Source organism: Salvelinus fontinalis, chromosome 16 (assembly GCF_029448725.1).
Source record: "Salvelinus fontinalis isolate EN_2023a chromosome 16, ASM2944872v1, whole genome shotgun sequence".
In the NCBI taxonomy this organism is placed as follows: Eukaryota; Metazoa; Chordata; class Actinopteri; order Salmoniformes; family Salmonidae; genus Salvelinus; species Salvelinus fontinalis.
Window position 1 is genome coordinate 25,063,794 of NC_074680.1, and position 22,483 is coordinate 25,086,276.

General features: G+C 42.5%; 1 protein-coding gene across 1 annotated transcript; it reads left to right on the forward strand.

Annotated features, from left to right (window-relative positions):
* The first annotated feature begins 6,563 nt into the window (after positions 1-6,563).
* On the forward strand, positions 6,564-21,811 carry LOC129812852 (muscarinic acetylcholine receptor M5-like). Its single transcript, XM_055864781.1, has 2 exons — positions 6,564-7,390; positions 18,541-21,811. Exon 2 carries the CDS (start codon positions 18,628-18,630, stop codon positions 20,200-20,202), a length of 1,575 nt encoding a protein of 524 aa, XP_055720756.1. The 5' UTR covers positions 6,564-7,390; positions 18,541-18,627; the 3' UTR covers positions 20,203-21,811.
* The last annotated feature ends 672 nt before the right edge of the window (positions 21,812-22,483 follow it).

Here is a 22,483-nt window from a genome sequence, read left to right on the forward strand (position 1 = left end):
AGTGTTGGTTTGAAGCGCTGGGCATTTTGTTTGCATTATCTGAATTAGGCCCACAGAATTATACCTACAGAGGAGCGGTTTCTACGAAGGAACTTTGAATGTCTTTGAACTTGAGAGTTGGCTTAACGTTGGACCAGCTAGCTAACTAGCAAGGCTGTGTGTGCAGAGCGGCACCAGAATTAAAATATAAACATGTCTTACCTTTTTGGAGTTAATAAATCCGATGTGAAACGTGATAACTATAGTATCCTTAACTAGCATAATCCATTCTTCTCTAATTAAAAATCTCTACCCCTAATTTCTGAATCGCGCTCGTAACGTCAGTAGGTTACTAGCCTAAACTTCAGACAGGGAGCAGTGTTGCCAACTCCTCAGTAAGGAAAGTAGCTATTGGCTGTCCTAAAAGTCACTAGAAGTCACTAAATGACGTCATCACCTAATTTCCATAATTGGCCATGTGCATGTAATTGTGATGGACGCTGTAGGAGAGAGGAATAATGTCGTGGGAGAGACAAAAAGTGAGTAAAAAACACCCTAAAAATGTTTCGTACTACAAATGAACTTTCTTCTGTCGATTCTTGTTTTTTTTTTATGTCACAATTCCAGCCCTCCTCCTTTATCCAGGCTTGGGACCGGCAGAAGTGACCCAAAAGAGACACTCTGGCGGAGTTACTTCGTTTTAATTATTTTTTTTACATTTACACCCTGCCCGGAATGTAAGCCAGGGTGGGATCAGCCAGCGGTGGCTTCCCACATGCGCGATTTATTTGCAATCTGGACGCGAAGGGGTGAACATCTCCTGCTCTGACTGCAGCTGGGAGGGACTCGGGGGTGGGGCCCACGGCAGCACCCGCTGCTCATTGAAAAGAGTAAGAACGATACGTGCTTTCACGTCAGAGTCTCCAAACGTCTCCAATAACACCAGAAAAAGTCCCTAGATTTGTCGCTAGTCGCTTTAAAAAAAAATTGTTGCTAGAGGGGTCTGAATACTCGCTAAATATAGCAACAAAGTCGCTAAGTTGGCAACACTGACGGGGAGGGGCAGGTTGCCTACACATTGCACAGGCGAAGATTTTCAGCTGGCAGGCAGGCAGACACTGGAATAAGTTTCTGACAGTGAGGGCTTGCATTGTTGCACTTTTTGTGGACTGGAAAAAAATGCCCTGAATGTAAATTAACGTTATTAACCAGTTCCTGCTTTTAAAATAATTGTTATTTTCCAGAACGGTATAGATCTCTTTCATTCACAGTTCTGTTCCTCAAACAATTTAATTATTTTCCGGTTTTCGGTTCTATTCCCTGAACCATATCCAACCCCTGATTTAAAATGAAATATTATTATGTATTTTATTAACTAGCTCTTCCACAATCTGTCTGTGAACAACTGCTATGTTCCAAATGCAAAACAACTCTAGCACACACAGCAGGAACCCAATCCTTCAGAATACCTCATTGTAGGCTAGTGTAGCAGGCATAGCAGTAGAGGCAATAATATCTAGCGTATTCAATCGTTGATTTATGGGAGATGTTAATATTCTGCAAATACTTGACAATTCATTATTTTAGATTTTCTTCATGTGATTTTGACCATCATAGACTGTAAAAGAAAGACAGACTGACAGGTAGAACAGTCAGCCTGGAGTTCTAGAGAGAAGGACAGAATGTGTCTGGCAGGCTTGTCTTTAGCCCGAGGATAATGCTTAATGGGCTGAGTGATTTGGACAAACACACATCACAGCCTCTTGGGATGAGGCACTAAATAAGAAGATCACACTGATATCTAGGCTACACAGTGTTACTGGAGAGTCAGGCTTGCCAGTTTTTTTTTTACTGACATAAACCAAAGCTTTTTTTCTCTTTAAAAAAAATAACACATCTGTGTCCAGGCCCAACAGAGGAGAAGATGCAGACAGTGTAGACTAGGAGGTGCTCACCAGGAGAGAGACGACATGGATGATAGACAGCTAGATCTGGCCCCACAGCTGGTCATGCAGGAAGAAATGTGACCGAGGCCTTGTGACCGTGCAAGTGGAAAATAACCTGCACATTAAAGGTGTATATTTAGGGAGAACCACAGTGGTCAGAGATTGACTTTAATTCAGCAGGTTTGGTGTGGTTGCATCATGGGTTGCCATGAAATACAAGGGTTGCCATGAAATACAAAAACAGAATGTGGATAAAGGATGACCAATAAGGGAGTAAGTGTTACCAAAGAGCACGTTTGCATCTTTGGAGGAGTTTATATTTTCAGGCTATTAGTACGGGGATATTAGACCCTTAATGGGGAATTTATCGTAGTGATATCTATTCTAATCAACAGTATTCCAAAATAGTATTATATTTCCCCCGGATTACTATGCCTCTACTGGAGAAAAACATCAGCTCAGATAAGTGGCTTCAGTAAAGACAGCAGCTAGTGGCTCATACCCTGAGTTTGAGTTAAAGAACCATTCCCATTACCATTACCGTGATTCAGTGAAAGTTACTTCAGGACCTTGCATGTGAGACAAGGTTCTGATGTGGTCAAACATATCGCGCAGATACAGCAGATTATGATGATGTTCTCAGGACTCTGACAAGACCTCTTCTCCCTACATGGCAACAGGCTGATATTAGACTAATAGGCAGCACAGCTGATACAGCTCATTATAATAAGACTAGTGGAATCTGGGTAATGCATGTCTGGAATCCACCTTTTAGCCAATCAGAATGTGTGGTCGAACAGATGTAATCGTTTCCAGGGAAAATACAAAAATAGTAAACATCTCACCTCAGCAATAGATAGGCTGCTTGTGTTCGGAGCTGGTTTTGTTGTGTTTTCGTTTTACCTCTCAGTAGGGGCGTGGCTTGGCTGTCTCCTAAGGACCTATATATCTATTCCACCTTTGAGAAGCAGATGGAGGCGTGAAGCGGGCGGTCCCTGAATAAGACCAATTACCCAGACACAGACAGTCTTGGCATACCAGCATTACATGTTGGCAGGATAGCACCAGACCAATTATTTGAGGTCTCCTCACTCTCCAACCCCTCTCTCTCCACCCCTCTCTCTCCCCACCCCGTCTCTTTAAGGCTCTCTCCATGGCACTGGCCTGGCACTCCCAGAACCTTGACACCGTGGCAGGGGGCAATAAATCACACAGACACTGGGTGGCCAGATAGATAGCGTTTGTACATATTGTCTGTCCAGTCCAACCACCCACTGTCTGCTACAGTCAGAACACTCACCCCGACACACCTGCATGTACAAGGACACAGATAGACTGATAAATACGTTTTACCATGTCTGCATCTGTAAGGGTAATGTTTGCACTCCCTGACCAGCACTCACTGTCAGCACTCACAATCCCGGTGTCTGAAAATAGACTGAATTGGTACCATTTATAATGATAATTACAAGTTATTATCAGCTGTGCTTGTCGTGCTGGCTACACAGTTTCCCAATCTCTCAGTTATGACCAAACCAAACATATTTGATGTCCTGGACTTATTCCTGAAGGGCCATTTAAGGACAACTACCTTTGGCTTTGTGTTCCTTATTAAAAACCTATCAAACATGTAAAAAATATTTTTACAATTACCGTTGTACCACTGCATCTGCTGCTAGATAGAAGGTATCAGCCAGGAACTGTAAGAACCAGATATATCCTCTTAGAATCTGTCTCTGATTGGCTGGTTGAGGCCGAGGCCCAGTTAGTGGCTCTCCCAGGCAGGTAGTAGTTATCTCAGCCTCCACACACACGTCAACCAGAGTCTGGTCCAGACAAGGTCATTGGCGCTGACGCAGGGCCTAGTGGGGAAGAATGATATAAGTGGCCCTTACAGAAGTGCAAACCACAACCTCACAATAACAGCTCAATCAGAGCCACCACTGAGCTAATCTCTTCTGTCAAGAAATCATCAAAGTTTCATTGGAAAGGGGAGGACTCATGTGGCACGGTGAGTGCAGCCAGTCGTCATCCATGAACAATTCCGCTAGTCCAATGACTAATTTTCTGTTGTTTTGGTTTTCAATTCTTATTTAGAATAGTAATTCAATATGAATGAAACCATAGATTGCTTTGTTAATCAGCCTTCTTCAAATGGTCAAAGATGAGATAGAAATGCTATAAAATGATTACATCACTACAAGAAATACGTTTTGAATTTAGGAATAACAAATACAAGGTTTGTGAGGCTGTTTACAACTCAGTCTCAGAAAGTTAATAGATGAAAGCTAGTCGCTCAGAGGGGATTTGTAAATCCACATAAACAAAGGGAGTAATTGATGAGTCAATACAGTATTTCAAAAAGGACCTGTTGCTTAGTGGCACAGAGAGACACAGAGAGAGGAAGAAAAAGACAACATTGAGATGTTCGTCTCTAATATCAAAGTGGGGGGGGGGGGGGGGGGGGGGGCAGGCTGCTACGAATATTTGACTTCATTACAGAAGCCAATATAATCATTGATTAACAATCTCTAGAGTGCATCTTTGATTTTCAACATTTACTAATTGGCTCAATGGACAAGGATCCCTACCTTTTTCATTGGATGTGGGGGGATACTCTTTTTGATTACCTATCATCGATGATATGGTCATGGAAAGTCCCATTTTCATACATTTTATAGACCATGTTTTTCCTAAACAGGTACAGTATCTGCATCTAATCCCTCCAGATAGAGACAGTCAGATAAGGGCTAATTGTTCTGAAGATGGTCTAACAGGCAACAGGAGCATCTGACACATCAGCCGTCATCATCACAGGCCATAGGAGAAAACCCCACGCTATAGAGAACATGGGCAAATTATCATAAGCGATGTGAGAGAGCACAGCTAACAGAGAACATATATACATTATCAGAGGTGATGGGAGAAAGCACAGAGGTACAGAGAACATAGGTACATAATCAGTAGCGACGTGAGAGAGCACAGCTAACAGAGAACATAAGTACATTATCAGAGGCGATGGGAGAAAGCACAGAGGTACAGAGAACATAGGCCAGCAATGATCACACTACAACTCATCCCCACTGGGTCTGAGGAAAAGCCCCAGGGTTTTGGTGTATTGGAAAGGCACAATTTAGCTGGAGCCATGAAAAAGCTGTTTTACTGCTCTATTCACAGTACAAAGATCAGATGTTCTATTTTACTTCCTCCAAGTACGTTTTGGACATTGGAATAATTGATTTATTGTTGTTTTCCAATGCGTTAGTGGCAAAGTTAATAATGCAGATCATGTACGTTTTGACTGGATGTTTTGTGGAATATACAAACCATTCAGCATTAATGGTTGGAAAATGCTGAAAATATGTGTGTGTAGGGTGATGGTAATCTCGTGAAGATCAAGCCATAAACCAAGAGCAGGTCAGCGGTACATCTCAGATGTTTAGCCCAGTCAACTCTCCTGTGGCCTGGTGCCTGTAAGAGTTATTATTGAGGGGGATTTTGGGGGCAGAAGCGGTGATAGGATTTAATGCAAAAGCACACAGCATGACATTCGCATATAGCTGTGGCATGGCCTCATTATCATCTCAGACAGAGCATCCCATAATTCCTGATGTGGTAAGAGTGATGTGGGGGGGTTCAGGGACTGTCATGTGTCTCCATGGGCCAGTGGTAAGCTCACTCTGCCCCCAGGGAGATAAAAGCCAGTTGGAGCACATCTCGATCCACTGAATTGTGTGTAATGACAGTCGTCTCGGGTGACCAACACTAATACGTCTATAATAGGTACTATCCCAGAATAATAATCTTCTGACCAGGGGGACTATACAGTATTATTGCAGTTGGAACAAGTAGTACATATTGACATGCCAAGACATAGACTACTCTATTTAAAAGCTTTTAAACGGCACTGACCTTCTGAGTAAACCACGTTGCAGTGCATAATATTACTGCTATTTATCTGCAAATTAGAAATCAAGGTTACTGTGCAATCATTTAGCATGCTCATTTTGTGGTTTTGGAGGTTATTGTTCATGGATAGCACTAGGACCTAATTCAGTTCACATAGGAAAATGTACAGTATATTCTACGTGCTGTACTGATATCTCTGTGTCCTTCTTGAATGTACTTGTCATATCTCAGTGAAATTCCCCTGGTGATTTAGTGGGGCCGCATGGGACAGATCAGCACCCTTCACCAGGATTAGAAAGACACAAGGGGTTTAGTCTAATAAAACCCTGGTCACAGCCACAGCCCTAGTCGTTCCCTCCTAATAATGCCAAACAAATTATTCTCCGCACGGCAGCCAGGCAGGAGCACACAGACACAAAGATCCTATGGAGAAACGTTGTAGCCTCAGCAGCATCCTTATCTGGCCAGGCCAGGTCAACGCTGCCTGTGAAAAGGAGAAAAGCAGCGTGATTTGTGCAGAGACACAGAAAGCTACAGATGGAGTCTGTGATAGGCGCTACTCACCCAAAGCTGTTCAAATGCACAGACACCAATCACGGCTGATAACCTGGGCTTTGTCTCCCTGTTGCTCTTTGAGGAGCAACAATAGTTGTGCCCTAAGGATAATTAAAGGGCTCACTCTGTATGAGACAGCTCTGCTCTGCTCGTTAGTGCTGCGTACTCACAGAAATGCAGATAAACCAGCAACACCACCCTTCCTCCCAGTCACAATCCTTCTCTTGCTTATACGCTAACCTTCCACACCTCCCTTAAGATATCCTCCTCCTCCCTCTCTCCCCCTCTCTTTTCAGCTCCACAGCTGGGCTGCACGCTTACTGTCCCGAAACATGATGACCCATTCAGCCCTATGGGAATTTCTCCTCCCAGCTGGCGTCAGCTACATCTGTCTGTCAGGGATGACAGCAGCAGCAGCAGCAGCAGCAGCAGCAGCAGCAATAGCAGCAGCAGCAGCATCCTCTTCTGTCCTCTCTGCCACAGACACTGACTGAGCTCACACTTTACTGAGAGGGAGGGAGCGTCACCAGACAGCCCACAGCAATTCAGGGGGAAAGTTCTCTCCTTTCTCTCTCTCATTCATTCACAAATAACAAAGTAAGGATATCATGCGATTTGTGGATACTTTTCCGAATTGAACTGCTACGTTGACTGATTCCTGTCCATTTTTGCTCTCCGAAGAGATGTCCTCTCTTCTATTGTCAGTGTTTGAGCGGTGATGACTAAAGCCTTCTGTTCCTCGTCTTACTATTACTCTACACTCTGGGATCTATCTATCTGGACTTCTGTAGCATGTTGGGATACATTCAGAGGGCTTTCTTATCAGCTGTGTCCTCTTCCTCATCCTCTTTCCCAGGGTTGTGAAAACACTTTTCAGCCCTGAACATTACCTGGAGAGTTCATAGCAAAACAAAGGGATTCAATATGAACTGGGAGAATCTTTACACATCAAGGCGAAGCTGCTGTCACTCTGAAGGCAGCTTGGATGGTGAAAGTCAACTGTGAGTATGTGTCTGTTCTCTGGCTTGCTCGGTTGTCTCTAGAGAAAAACAAGTGATTCTTCGGGAAGTTTTATATTCACAGACGTGTGACCTCAATAAAGGCGAGCGCAAACTGCTACAAGCATGTCTGAGAGGTCTTAGCATGTATATTTAATGCTGCCTTATCCTGTCCTTCTCTTGTCCACATTCTGATTGTGCCCATATTTTCAGCCTTGTGTTTACACCTGGTTTTAAAATGTGTCTTTTATCCGTCCACTATGTTCACATTGTGACCAGATTTAATGATCATTCCCTGTATGCACATTTTTTGGCAGATATTCTTTCAAAATAATATTTATTTATTATTTCAAGACACATATTGATGCCATAAGTTGCCACCTGTCAATGATTTTACAGGACAGGATAAAGAGGATTTAAATGGTTTCACTTTCCAGATCTGTTTACACTAAAGATATCCAGACACAATGGGTCCCTGACTACCTCCAGAGGTGGTCAGGATGACCACATGACAATCAGATCACAATGCGTATTTTAATCGTCTACAGGAAGAGTAGCTGCTATTTTCACAACAGCTAATGGGGATCCTAATAAAATACCAAATACCAATACACATGTCCAAAAATGTGGGCACGATCAGAATGTGGACAAGATCAGGTCAAAGGATGCATGTTAGCACCAGGTATAAATGGGGCTACAGGGAAAGAATTACAGTGTACAGCCACATAGGGTTACTGTATCAAATAGCAGCACATTTAGGTTTCTGCAGTAAATCACTGATGGATGACATAAACAGACAGCTCATGGAAACTTCAAACCTCTCTCTCATGTCACCTTTCTAGAAATGTCTGTCTCTGTACCTCACTCTCACGTCACATTTCTATACATTTACTACATTTTCCTCCCCATTCATCACTTTTAATCTTCCCCTTCATCCATCACTCTATTATCCACTGGCAGCCCACTGTGCACCCCCACCCATACATCCCCTTTTCTATATCCCTGACCTATCTCACACTCTGTATCCTTCTGTTTCTTTTTCTCATCCTCCCTTTCCATATTATTAGGTTTTCTTCATCTTCCTCCTTAACTCCTTCTGTTTCCCATCCCATCACTCTGGCTCTTTTGAGCTTTCTTATTCTCCTCTCATTAGCCTTCTCTCCTCCATCAATTTCTCATTTTACCCTGTGTCTCCTCTTCATATACCTTTCATTTCTCCCTGGAAGCACGGGACTAAGAATGAGCATATGTAGAAAAAAAACTGTGGCATATGAGGAGAACAACACTAAAGTCATAGAACTTGCTACCTTGTCAAGTCAACAGAAAAATTATTAGATTCAATTTGGATTTTGTACACGGTGGAATTGTCTCCAAATGTTCCCGAGGAACTAGTTACTGTAAAACCCACAGTAGGCTGTCTCTTATCCTAAGGTTCCACTCCTCCACCTCCCAATACAATTAAAAAAAAAAAAATACAAAAAAAAGTACATTGAAAGGGCCTATGTGACCCTCCCATTCCTCGATCCCCTGGCCTGCTCTTTGACTGAAAAAAAAAGAAAAAAGGATTAAGCAGTGGAGTGTGATTTTAACGAGTCCTTGCAGAGCCCTCTAACTTGGTGGAGCGTTAAAGAAATGTGGGGAAGCACAAGGCTATCAAATATTCAGAGACAGGTTGCCACAAAACAGAAAGCATCTGCCAAGCTTGGTTTAGTGGTAGCTGTTGTTTCCCTTGTGTCCAGTGGAGCATCACATATGGGAACTTAAGGTACATTTTTGTACCTGTACTATCTTATCCCCTTAGCTGCACTAATGGCTCTTTTAAGGTATGAACTGCAAGGGTACAATTATGTACCTATAACTAAAAGGACGTACCTTACAGGGTACCACTACAGTGACGTTTGTACCCCTTTAAGAACACATCTAAACCTTTATTTCTGAGAGTGTATAGGGTTCCTGTATTACTGTATTTCATAGTATTTACATATGTATTTTTCCTTTCAGTTCTACTGACTTTTTGGCAGCCACGACACCTGAGCACATTTCACCCATTTTCATACAGGCAAAATTGCGAGCATATTGAGTTATTGACCTGAATTTGTTGACAATGTCCATAAGCCCTTTCCACGCATGCCTTGGCAGAGGTCGTGCTGTGTGTGTGTGAGAGAGCGAGAGAGTCAGGACACATAGAGGATATTTATAATAGCAGGGTTCATTCAAATAATCCCATCAGTGTGCCCAAATCCTAATCAAACCAAGGACTTTGGCACACACACAAACAGGCACTCACATACAGTAGAGACATGATTCTCGAACTGGAATGACTTGGCGTGTTTTGGACTTGGGATAAAAACAACAGAAAAGCCTCTAAGGGCACAGACACACGTTTTGCAGTTTTAGAACCTTAGAGCTGTTAATAACACAAATGACTCAAGTCAAACAATAATAACCATAAGTAGAGATGCAGCAGAAACGCAATGTTCCAGTGGTGATAGAAAAACAAATCCCCAGGGGAAAGTCAGTATTCTCATCAACAGACCGCTATTGTCATCTCCATCAAACTGATCATACAACTAATGTAATGATCAGACTTAGCGTCTCTCGTCTAAATAGAAATGCAATTACAAAGTTTGTCCTCACAGTTGAAAAAGAGACACTTGGAGTGCTGAAGGGGAAAAATAGTACACACTGAAATTAATTAAATTGAACATTAGGAGATAGATAAAGGGTATACAGTAATAGCTATAAATGAATTATTTGAAACAAATGTGAAAAAGATTCATGACAAAAACATGTCAACAGTAGCTACATTCTTAGAAAAAAAAGGTGCTATCTAGAACCTAAAACGGTTATACGGCTGTCCTCATAGGAGAACCCTTTGAAGAATCCTTTTTGGGTCAAGGTAGAACCCTTTTGGGTTCCACGTAAAACCCTTTCCACAGAGGGTTCCCAAAAGAGTTCTACCTTGAACCAAAAAGCGTTCTACCTGAAACGAAAAAAGGGTTATCCTATGGGGACAGCCGAAGAACCCTTTAGGAACTCTTTTTTCTAAGAGTGTATGTTTAAAGCTTTAGAGGACTAGTTTTACTTGAGCAAAGTAAATGTCAATAATCAAGAAGACTGTCGCAACATCCCACCTGAAATGTGTATCTTTGCTCATATAATCCCCCTCTCTACCTACTACACTGCAACCTGCCTCAGGGGAATCCTGTCATAGGTCCTCCTCTAGAATGCCAGATATGCTGGGATCTTAAGCATGGGTCACAGGAATGACTAGAGGCATGCGGGATACACTGTGCCAAAAAGCCTTCGGCCGCTCTCCAGAGCACGCACACAGAACGCGTGCACAGAACGCGTGCACACACTCTGGCTTTTTCTCTCTCTCTCTCTTACACACACACACACACACACACACACACACACACACACACACACACACACACACACACACACACACACACACACACACACACACACACACACACACACACACACATCCTCATCTTCATTCACTATTAGCTTTACCCAAGCACACACACATGAGTAGTGCTGCAGTGCGGGGCTGGAGTCATGCAGCCACAGTAGGGTGCAGGGAAAGGTTCAGCGTGACTCTGAGGAGTGGTCAGTGCCAGCGCATGTGGAGACTAGTGGACAGAGAAACCATGGCAGTAGAGGGCTGGTAGCTGACTGCCAATGGACCTAGAGGTAATGAGCCTGTCATCCTTTAGAATGGACCTCTGAGATGTGCCATAGATTCGGTTCATTCATACACACCTGACCGCACACCTGACCAATTGAATGAGGTGAAGGCCAAGATTGAATCAGATCAAGCGTTAACCGGCGATAGCCAAAACCCGCATAGCTGATGTTTTGGCGGTGTCGGAGGTGTAATTGCGTTGGAACTGTCAAATCAATGAGCAGCTGCTCTTGATCACTGTCATTAAGGCACACCCATCCCACTCACGTTAGATGTTCAGAAGGAGAAAGTGTAGGCTATATTGAACTAATTAGGCTCATATTAAAAGTCATTAAACAAAATAATGAGGATTTCTATCAGCCTTATCGACATGTACATTACATGTCCCCTTCCAGTGTTTGGACTTGTAACCAATGCTGCATGGGAGTTCTCGTAATGTGACTTCTTGCAGCCAATTGCAATGTTCACTTTAGATATAATGCCAGGAGCCACTTGTGGACTTGACAGCTCTAACACAGTTCCACCTCAGACACCTTCAAAACAACCACTATGCAGATGTCGGCGGATCTGTTTGAATAGAGCCCTTAGGCGTGCATTCAATCTGTAGCGCCAAAGATCCGCACTATAGCTAGCGGGATTTAATGGCAATGTTCCGCATTGGCAAAGACGCTGCATATGTCAGTTTAATCTAAAATAACCTTTAAATTATGATTGCACTATAAGGCCGATCTTTCGCTCTATGGATTGAATGCAGCCCTTAGAATCCAGTAATTTACAGATTATTTTGTGATTGTAGTTGAGCTAACACTCAAAACGCAAAGATAGGGAAGGCAGCCAAATTATTAAAAAGGATAGAAATATACAGTACAAATATACTGTAGATAGTCCGATCGAAATAGAAATAGATCAAATCTCACTTCTGCCTCTGACATAATGTCAGAGAGTAGACTAGACTACTTCCCACCCCATCTTTCTGAGCTTTTACCTCAGAACAAGACAACGATAACAGACGATTCCCCCATGTGCATCACTCTTGTTGCTGTTCTGCAAACATCCCCAAAGAATTGCTTAAACAGACTATTTATTAATTATTTCTAGTACACCTGGAGCTATGTTTGGGCTTGCCTTACTGCGCATACAGTAGCGTGAAGATGTTTCCCCTACAATTCTGGATTTAGTGTAGGTCCATTGAGCTGGCAAGCTGCTGAAGTCCCCAAGCTTTGAAATCATTGCTGGTGTTAGTCTGACCATTATGACTTATGTTTTGCACCATTTTTGGGGAGAAATGGAAGTTGTGAGTTCTTGCTTTGTTCAAGCCTCTCTCAGGCTACATACATTTCCTCCTCAATTGCTTACAAAATATTTGTGGAATGGAACAATGGTTTTCTTTGGCCCTACTATTTAGTGTCTCGTGCTATGTGTTTGTGTGTACCTGTATACATGCATGCATTTTTGTGTGTGTGTGTGTGTGTGTGTGTGTGTGTGTGTGTGTGTGTGTGTGTGTGTGTGTGTGTGTGTGTGTGTGTGTGTGTGTGTGTGTGTGTGTGTGTGTGTGTGTGTGTGTGTGTGTATATTTAAGCATGAGAGTCATTTTTGAGTCAGAGACTGATCTCGAGAACGCCTCGTCACTCAAGTGTCCGGGCATACTAGTCATAATTAATTAATTCATTTCCTGGCATGGAACTAGCTGACTGAGAGAGTGGCCTGGCCTACCTCTCCAGACCTTTTTACTGCAAGAGGAGAACAAGCTCTTGCTGGAGACCCTCAGTCTACTACACAAGGGCTTACTCCTCAAGCACACATATTCCCATTCGTTAGGCGTAAAAAATGGACAGAGGTGCCAACCTAGAGTACCATTGTCGAGAGAGGCCAGTAAGGTTACTTTGAACTTGATTACGTCTGCCATTTTGCCTCATGATCAAATAAAAAATGGATTTCTTCGGGGCAAGCAGTTCATGGCGAATGAGAGCGTCGGCGTGAGAGACCGATAGATTGAAGAAAAAATACAGAAAGGGAGAGAGAAGAAGAGAGATTAGTTCAGAATCTAAAAGGACAGTGCAGAGAAAAAAACAGCTGCCAAGTGCTACCTGGGCTCTCCAGTGCTGTGATGTCGATTATGTGAGTGATAAAATGTCACAGTAACAAGCTGAAGGGCGATCCAAGGGTTCGCTGAGCCTCCCTGTGGTGAGTGGAATGTTATTTGTGTGGGCCTCAGGCTACCACAGTGTGCCAACAGAATACCAATGAGTGGAGAAGTTACTTAGAAGGATAGGTCACTGTAATTTAGTTGGTAGAGCATGGTGCTTGCAACGCCAGGATAATGGGTTCAATTCCCAGGACTGCCTGCACGTAACATATATGCATGCATGACTTTTGGTAAAAGTGTCTGCTAAATGGCATATATTATTATTATCGGTCACGATAGGGTCAAAATACTACTGGAAGGTGAACTGACAGAGACTATAGATTAATCTACCAATGCTGAGATGATAACAGATGAGATCTTCTGATATCCAGGATCAGAAAAGGAGGAGGTGGTAGTCTATCATAATAGTTATACTGAGACAGCCAATCTAAAACTGGGACAGCAAGTTCAGCAAGATATTGCACACATGTACTGTAAATGTTTCCATTGTTACAACTTACAGCAGGACTCAAAATGTATTTGAAGACCATATGAATACTGTGTTTCATTCATTTTGGGACAAAGATCTCATAATGCAGATGTTTTGAGAAGGGGATCGACCAAGCAGGTGTCTATTACTGAGTGATCCCATTGATCCTAAGTATCATGGACGAGGCACTGTACGGTGGATGCCCTAAACTGAGCATCTGTCACCCCCTCTCAATAAAATGGACATTGGAAAATAATAGGACTTTGACGGTTATGTCGATTTTTGTCGATTTTTTTTGAGCTTGTAATGTATCTTTGAAAATTAGCTACAGCATTTACGACACAGCTTTGGTGACACCCCTGTCCCAAAACCGTATGATTTTGACCGTTTGGAACATTTGCTGAAAAGCTTCTCCTCCCTACCATGCCGTTCTGCTCGTAAAATGATTACCAACTTTCTGCGTTGGGGAAGCTACTCTGAAAATATAGTTTACCAAGCTGCCAATTACTTCATACTTGAAGAAGTTATGCTACACTAAAGAAACCCTTAAGAAAAATATAGTTGACTTAACTAAAGAGACTTTGAAAAAGTAGTTCACTACATCCAAACTACTTCGTGATAAAAATCACATCTAAATCTGAAATATCATAGATAACAAATTGCAAGAACAAATCACACTGGAATCAGATGTTAACAGAAGGTTTAATTTAGCCTATTAAACACTAAAACAATGTTTCTAGTGAGGATTAGGAAGGTCCCATGCCGAAAACAATTAAGGAAATGATTGCCTACTTCTTGACATATTTTTTGTGTGTAGTTCCTGTAGTTAGCTACACCACTACATGGCAATAAAGTAATTAACTACTGAAAATTAGCCACCAAGATTTGAATTTAGTTCAACTACCACCAAGCTACTGCAAAATGTAGTTAAGTTAGTTGAACTACATGTAGTAGTTCAAACAGGGGTGCAACTTTGGTTTTAGAAGTGGGGGAGACATATATATTTTTTAATCCTGTCGGATAAACACTCCAAACAACCTACCCAACCGCTCGGAAGTGTCCGCATTTTCCTAAAGAACACCGGTGCCTCTCTTTGTATCACATTCCAATGATAAAACTGGGCTGGGACAAAAATGCAATTTCAGAATGTGTGTGGGGGATATATCCCCCCGTCCCCCGTCCCCAGTGAAGGTTGCGCCCCTGAGTTCAACTATTCCCCAGCACTGCCAACTTTACCATCTTCATGTAAACATGACAAACTACTGTTGAGTAAACTATATCTACTTGAAGATAAAGTGTAATACCCCCCTTCCTAAAATGTATATAATAAGACAATATTGATGATTATTATTTTTAGTTCACGGTTATGGTCCATAATTGTTGAATATATGATTATTGTCCCAGCCCTAGAAAATAACATTACCCCTGTTGGATATTCTCCAGCAGCACTCCAGATGACGTGGGACATTGGGTACTTTAGACTCATGGCAGCACGAAAATACTGTGCAGAGGTGCTAGTGGGCTTCGACTAATTACCGCTGTGATATCCATGTAGCGAGCATCCATGTCAGCTCGGCAAGATCAGGCAGCTTGCGAGGCTAGCTAGTGGGAGCATGGTTTCAAACATAAGCACAGGTTGGCAATGGCAAATGCTACAAATGCTACCATCCAGATACCTTCAAGCTTCAACCAACTTTCATGTACAGTATCACACATTAGATGTATGTTCATGGTAGTAGACACAGTCAAACCTATACATCAAATATGACACACTACATGTTGCTCACATTTCTTTTAACCATACCATTCCTTCATCTCACGATCATTAGAGCTGTGGTTTTCTTTCCCTACAGGCAGTGTTGTCCAGAACAAAATATTAATGATAGGAAAAAGACATTGCTTTCATGTGACAGAGAAACACAGGGCAGAATAAATGATAGCAATCACTCCAATCACTATTTCATTCCCACAGACTCGAAGGGTGCTATTACATTGACATATGCCTGAGTTCATCATTAAACTGAATAACCTGGCAGGAAGAAATAGGCAGAATGTTGAAACGAGTTCTTGAAGTGCCTGTCTCCAGGGCTAGATTTAGGACACTGTTATAACCCAATTGGTTGGAACCGGTCCCAAGGTTGCATGTTCAATTCCCATCGAGGCATTATAACATATATAACATACACGTCAGAAAATGTAGGTGACTTTGGAGAAGAAGTGTTATTCGTAGGGATAGGCGTCCCGTCAACGGGATAGTTGTAAATCATGCAGTGCCTTGTGTCACCATCACAGATTTTAGAGAAACAACAAATGTCGGTACATATGTGTCTTATATTGGCTGAAGCTTAAATTCTTGTTAATATATCTGCACTGTCCAATTTACAGTAGCTATTACTGCGAAAAAAGTGCAATGCTATTGTTTGAGGAGAGCTGCTGACAACAGAAACTTTTTGCACCGCAATAGGTTTGATAAATTCACCTCTGAAGGTGAAATGTGTACTTACATTCTGAAATCTTGCTCTGATTTATCGTCCAAAGGGTCCCAGAGATAACATGAAGTGTCATTTTGTTAGATAAAATCCTTTTTCATATGCTAAAAAGGTCCATATAGCATGCACGATCGATTTTGTATTTCCACTTGTTCAATTTGCAAAGAAAGGAATCTGTGAAAATCTAACCCTAAACATAGTTTCAACCAGTCAAATCACATTCGTATTTATTCCTCAGAGATCCTAGAACATAACCAGACTTCACTATATCATGAGGGGTGTAGTATATCCTATAAGACACCAAATTTGTTCAGAGAGCAACGCCTTCATGGCACGCCGATGACGCGGGCGGTCTTCACTTGATCGACTGTAACTTTGTCAAAGAAGCACCAATCGGGGTCAAACAAAGCTAGCTAGATAGCCAATGAGCTGGGCTTTACGGGAGTATCGGGAAACCCTGTATCTGTCGCAAAATGTAGCTGCTAACCTTGTGCGACAGCAAGCCTTTTCGTTTTGGACAAAAATAATAAGAATATGGAGAGTTATGAAGTTATGAAAACTGGGTGGTTTGCAAATGTTGAACTTTTAATATGGCTACTAATACTGAAAAAGCTCAATCAAAGTCCAAGTATACAGATTTGACGATATTCTTGCAGAATTTTTTTTTATGTGAATGTAAATGTCTCCTTCATGATTTGCCCAAATGTACCTGGGTGACTTCACACTAAATGTCATGTAGTTTGCTCATACTTCAAGTTATCCGTCTGAAACTTTGCACATACACTGCTGCCATCTTGTGGACACAATCGGAACAACCAGAGTGATGGCTAGATGTGGGACCTTTCTGTTGCATTTCAAAGATGGTGGTAGAAAAAAAGGGTAGTTTTTTTCTTTGTGTTTTCTTCTACCAGATCTATTGTGTTATATTCTCCTACATTCAATTCACATTTCCACAAACTTCAAAGTGTTTCCTTTCAAATGGTGCCAGGAATATGCATATCCTTGCTTCAGGGCCTGAGCTACAGGCAGTTAGATTTGGGTATGTCATTTTAGGCGAAAATGGATCAAAAAGGAGCTATCCCTAAGAAGAAGTGCTAAATAACTAATGGACAAGTCAGGTAGCCTGTCTGTTTGTTGCACAGTTTCAATCTACTTAATCACAAGCCATGACATCGATGACTTTTAAAAACCCTGTCAACCCAGTCAGAAGCATAGTGAAGAGACTGAAGCCAGGATAACAGTACGGAAACATTGAAACAAAGACATATGCCAACGTTTTGGGATTTAGCACCCCCAGCATCCCCATAGTGATCTGAGGTGGATTAATCTCACATAAAGGTGTGTGGAGAAACTGCAAAGGTCCAGGTTAATTTGTGCTTTATCAATCCCCGTCGGTACACAAGGAGTTCTAAGCTAAGTGATCTAAGAACTGGGATGCTGCTCTTCTTTCAGCTGGGTGAACTCAGCCAGGAGGCAGAGCAAACACCTGCTACAACCTACATCTCACTAGACAATTCAAACAAGCTCTAGGGACAGAAATGACAGCTCCTTTTGTCTGTTAGTTGATTGATCCCTCAAAACTCAAGTATATTTCCTCTAGCTCCACTGATATCAGTCTTTGTCATCCAGAAGCGATCCCTTCTTCTCCCTGGTTACAGAGAGCCACCGAGACAATACTGTGACATCTAAATCCATTTAATACAGACAATAAACATGCTTGCTGATATTAATGAGCAAAGGACTCATTTTTGAATGACCTGGATCTCAAGTGTCACAGCTGTTTGGCTAGACTGCTTAAAATGAACAATGTGCTCATCTGTGAAGCCTTGTTGTCTGCTGATGTACCTCTGTACTGTAACAAACTGTCTGTAATAGACCTCAATACAGCCACCTATGCATATATACAAGATGAATTACCAAGAACTAGAGCAAAGGATACGTGAGTGCTTATATGACCTAATGGCCCTAACATGTTCAGACATGCATTCATATATGACATTGTTCGACATGAGCTTTTTTTTGGCAGTAATCATACACTTTTATATGACACAGCACGAACATGCATACTACATGTAGGTGCTATTATCACATGTTAATTATATTGAGGTCCTAAACAGTCTTACTGAGTGGTTTTTCAAGGTACATGGTCACCATCTTTGGCCAGTGTAGACATTGGTGCCCTACACACTAACTCACATGCTGATGATTGTTGATTATTACTGCCATCTAGTGGCTATTGGCTCTTATGGCACTACTCGTTGTACATTTACATGGAGTTTTGATATTGCATCAGGAGATCACCTATAAACTGCATTTGCTATTTTATTAACTCACTTTATTATTTCTTCTTTTCAGGATATCCTTCTCAAGATGGCACACCCGACAGACTACTCTCTCATAGTCATACCACTGATACCACAATAAGGACAACTTGAGAGAAACATGGAAGGTGAAGGAATACAGAACTCATCTATAATTGGCAATGCGACCGACATCCACCGTGCCACACACAGTCTATGGGAGGTCATAACCATAGCAACTGTGTCGGCCATCGTGAGCCTGATTACGATAGTGGGCAACATCCTAGTGATGCTGTCATTTAAGGTAAACAGCCAGCTGAAGACAGTCAACAACTACTACCTGCTGAGTTTGGCTGTAGCTGACCTCATTATAGGTGTGTTCTCTATGAACCTCTACACCTCCTACATACTGATGGGATACTGGGCACTGGGGAGTATCGCCTGTGACCTCTGGTTGGCTTTGGACTACGTGGCCAGTAATGCGTCAGTGATGAACCTGCTGGTCATCAGTTTTGACCGGTACTTCTCTATCACCCGACCTTTGACCTATAGAGCCAAGCGCACCCCCAAACGGGCTGGGGTCATGATAGGCATGGCCTGGCTGGTGTCGCTCATCCTGTGGGCCCCTCCCATACTGTGTTGGCAGTATTTTGTGGGGAAAAGGACAGTCCCTGAAAGGCAGTGTCAGATCCAGTTCTTCTCTGAGCCAGTGATAACATTTGGGACAGCCATTGCTGCGTTTTACATCCCTGTGTCGATCATGACTATCCTTTACTGTCGGATCTACAAGGAGACGGAGCGTCGCACAAAGGACCTCGCTGAGCTCCAGGGCATCAACAGTTCCACAGACGCTGGTACCACCAAGCCCCAGAAAACCATAATCAGATCCTGCTTCAACTGCAAGCAGCTCAGCTCTGCCTCCCGGGACAGAACCCAGGCCTCCTGGTCCTCCTCCAACAGGAGCCACGCAGCCAAATCAGCCGCTGCCACCAACGACGAGTGGTCCAAGAGCGACCAGCTGACCACCTTCAACAGCTATGCCTCCTCTGAGGACGAGGAGCAGCCCGTGTCCCCGGGGGTCTTCCAGCCCACCTACCGGAACCAGTCATGTGGGCCGAGCACAGGTGCAGATGGCTGTGAGAATGAGCAGCTCAGCAGTTACGAGGACAACTTCTTCCACACGCCTCCCAAGACCAACTCCCGTAAGTGTGTGTCATACAAGTTTAAACCAGTTCCCAAAGACACTACCAGCGGTGCCCAGCAGAGCAAGAATGGGGACACCAACATGGTCCCATCATCTTTATCCTCAGCAGACTCAATGAGTGCCCCACCCTCCACCACTTCCTGCAAGCCAATAGATGCAACTCTGAAGATCCAGCTGACCAAGAGGAAGAGGATGGTGCTGATCAAGGAGAGGAAGGCTGCTCAGACTCTCAGTGCCATCTTGCTGGCCTTTATCCTGACGTGGACACCATACAACATCATGGTGCTCATCTCCACCTTCTGCTCTGATTGTATCCCTGTGTCTCTCTGGCACCTGGGCTACTGGCTATGCTATGTCAACAGCACAGTCAACCCCATGTGCTACGCGCTCTGCAACAAGACCTTTCAGAAGACCTTTCGCATGCTGCTGCTTTGTCAGTGGAAGAAGAAGAGAGTGGAAGAGAAACTCTACTGGTACGGGCAAAACACTGTAGTGAGCAGCAAACTAACTTGAGCCATTCACTCTGTCCTTCCAGAGGAGCAAGTATGAAGACTATATATAGAGATATATTTCTGTTTGGTACTTGAATTATGCCTACAGGTAGGGTGTGTCAAATGTACAAAGGTTAGAGACAAGACTAGTTTGTTTGTGGTATTGTTCTTTAATCAGTACTTTGCTTACTGCTCACAAGAAATACAAAAGTGCTTTGCCGAAAATGTTGACACTACACCAATACATCATTGAATATGAAAATATAAAAAAAATAACCCGACGTGCACAGAAAAGTGAGAGATATTTTATTTAAAAAACATGTTCTGATTGTTTTCTAGGTATTATGTTAGACTACATTGTGTTTGCTTTAAGGGCTATCGCAGTTTTTGTCTTGGTTTTAAAGCGAGCTGGATAACAAACGATTGTACACTCATCAAAGCCTTGTTCACGTGTGGCATTCACTTTAGTCAGATACAAACAATAAAACCTTCAACAGACAATCTTTCCACAAGCACAAACACATACAGTCCAAATGAAGCCAGACAGCACAGAAACACAGGGGAAGAGATTTGATTAAAGGAAATGCTGAGGTTTCAGTATCAAATTCTTCTAAATAACTATTACTTTTATTATCGACTCAGCAGCTTTAAAGTGCACATAAATTTCATAAAATGTGATTTTATGTTATAGTTCATTGGACACTTCTACATAAAGTATACACCTGACCAGGCAAGTGCACAGATAGGTCTACCTGTGCCATGCCACCTGCCCCTTTGCCCTCCCACTCGCCAAGTGCCCTTTTGGATGGTGGTATATATACTTTTTTTGGTGTACAGGTTTTTTTTTCTTCGTTTTTTTCCCTGATCTCACTGCACCCAAGTCATTGTGACGTCATCAAGTTCAGATAAGAATTAGCCTTTAATCAATTATAGTGGGTACCTCTTTGTTTGGCGGTTAAGACCCAAGGATGAAATCTTATCAGGGAGTGATTTCATCTGCCCAGGGTCACTATAAGTCACTTAGCACAGTGACAGCTCTCTACACACTTACATTCAGGGGGAGAGCAGGGTTTGATTCATGCACTGTTCTGTGTCATGTATTCATAACAATCTGTTTAACGTCCATTTGTCCTCAGGATACAGACCTTTGTTTTGGTCATTCCGTATTGGACTTTATCATTCTCATCTACCCATTGATAGAAATAACATTTTTTTTAAATTGTAATGACATCGCTGAGTACTACTTGCAATTAATCATAAGAAAATCTACTGTAAACTTACTGTATATAATCTTATTTGATTCAGTACATATTGGTTTTTCTACCAACAACCAACACATACATAGGTTATTCGTTCAGTGATATTGGGTGAGTGAATAAAAATACTGCAAATGTTGTATTACACGTGTAATAAGCTATGATATCATGACCACAAAATGTTTTGTATCGGTGATCCTTTAGACTACAAAAAAACTGCACTTGCAATTTTGGGCGGGAAGGTCGAGGAGGAGACTTACATGTATGAAATCCCCAAAATAACGATTGTTTTTTTTATCACTTAAAAAAATGTGTGACAAGTATTTTACAGTATTTTTGTCTCTGTGTATTTCTGAATTAAAGGTGTTGAACTATTGTCTCTATTACGTAAACAATGTTTTGAGAACCACCGCATAAGTACAACCACATATTATCAGGAATCAAGGTAAGACCCAAGTGCAGACTGTGTGAAGTAACAATGTTTATTGTAACCACAGGGGCAGGCAAACGACAGGTCAAGGCAGGCAGGGGCCGATAATCCAGAGTAGAGGCCAAGGTACAGGACGGCAGGCAGGCTCAGGGTCAGAGACAGGCAGTGGTCAGGTACAGGGTCAGGACAGGCAAAGGTCAAAAACCAGTAGGACGAGAAAAAGAGAGACTAGGGAAAAACAGGAGCTGAGACAAACCTCTGGTTGGTGTGGCAAACCTCTTCAAGGTTATGAGCGTTTGTCACAAATTAAGTGGGAAACTGTCACCAAATTACCCCAGAATGAGAGTTCTTTCGAACAGGACAGTACCTGTGTGTTTGTTTCTCCGTCATGGTCCACCCAGGTCGTAGGCAAGGTCAAGGATAGCAGGGTTCGGTACACGAATCGGGTTCTCGGTATGTCCAGGTCCAAACGCCAACAGGTAAGTCCAAAACAGTCCAGCTCATACACGGTAAATCCAGCCAATATCTATTGTCTCTTTCTCTACGGTTCATAGATCCTTCCACCCCTCTCTCCCTCTTCCTGGTTTTTCTTGACCATTTATCTGTGTGTCGGCTCC

Coding starts and splice junctions, on each gene's coding strand:
- LOC129812852 (XM_055864781.1), top strand. CDS start 18,628: ATGGAAGGTGAAGGAATACAGAACTCATCTATAATTGGCAATGCGACC.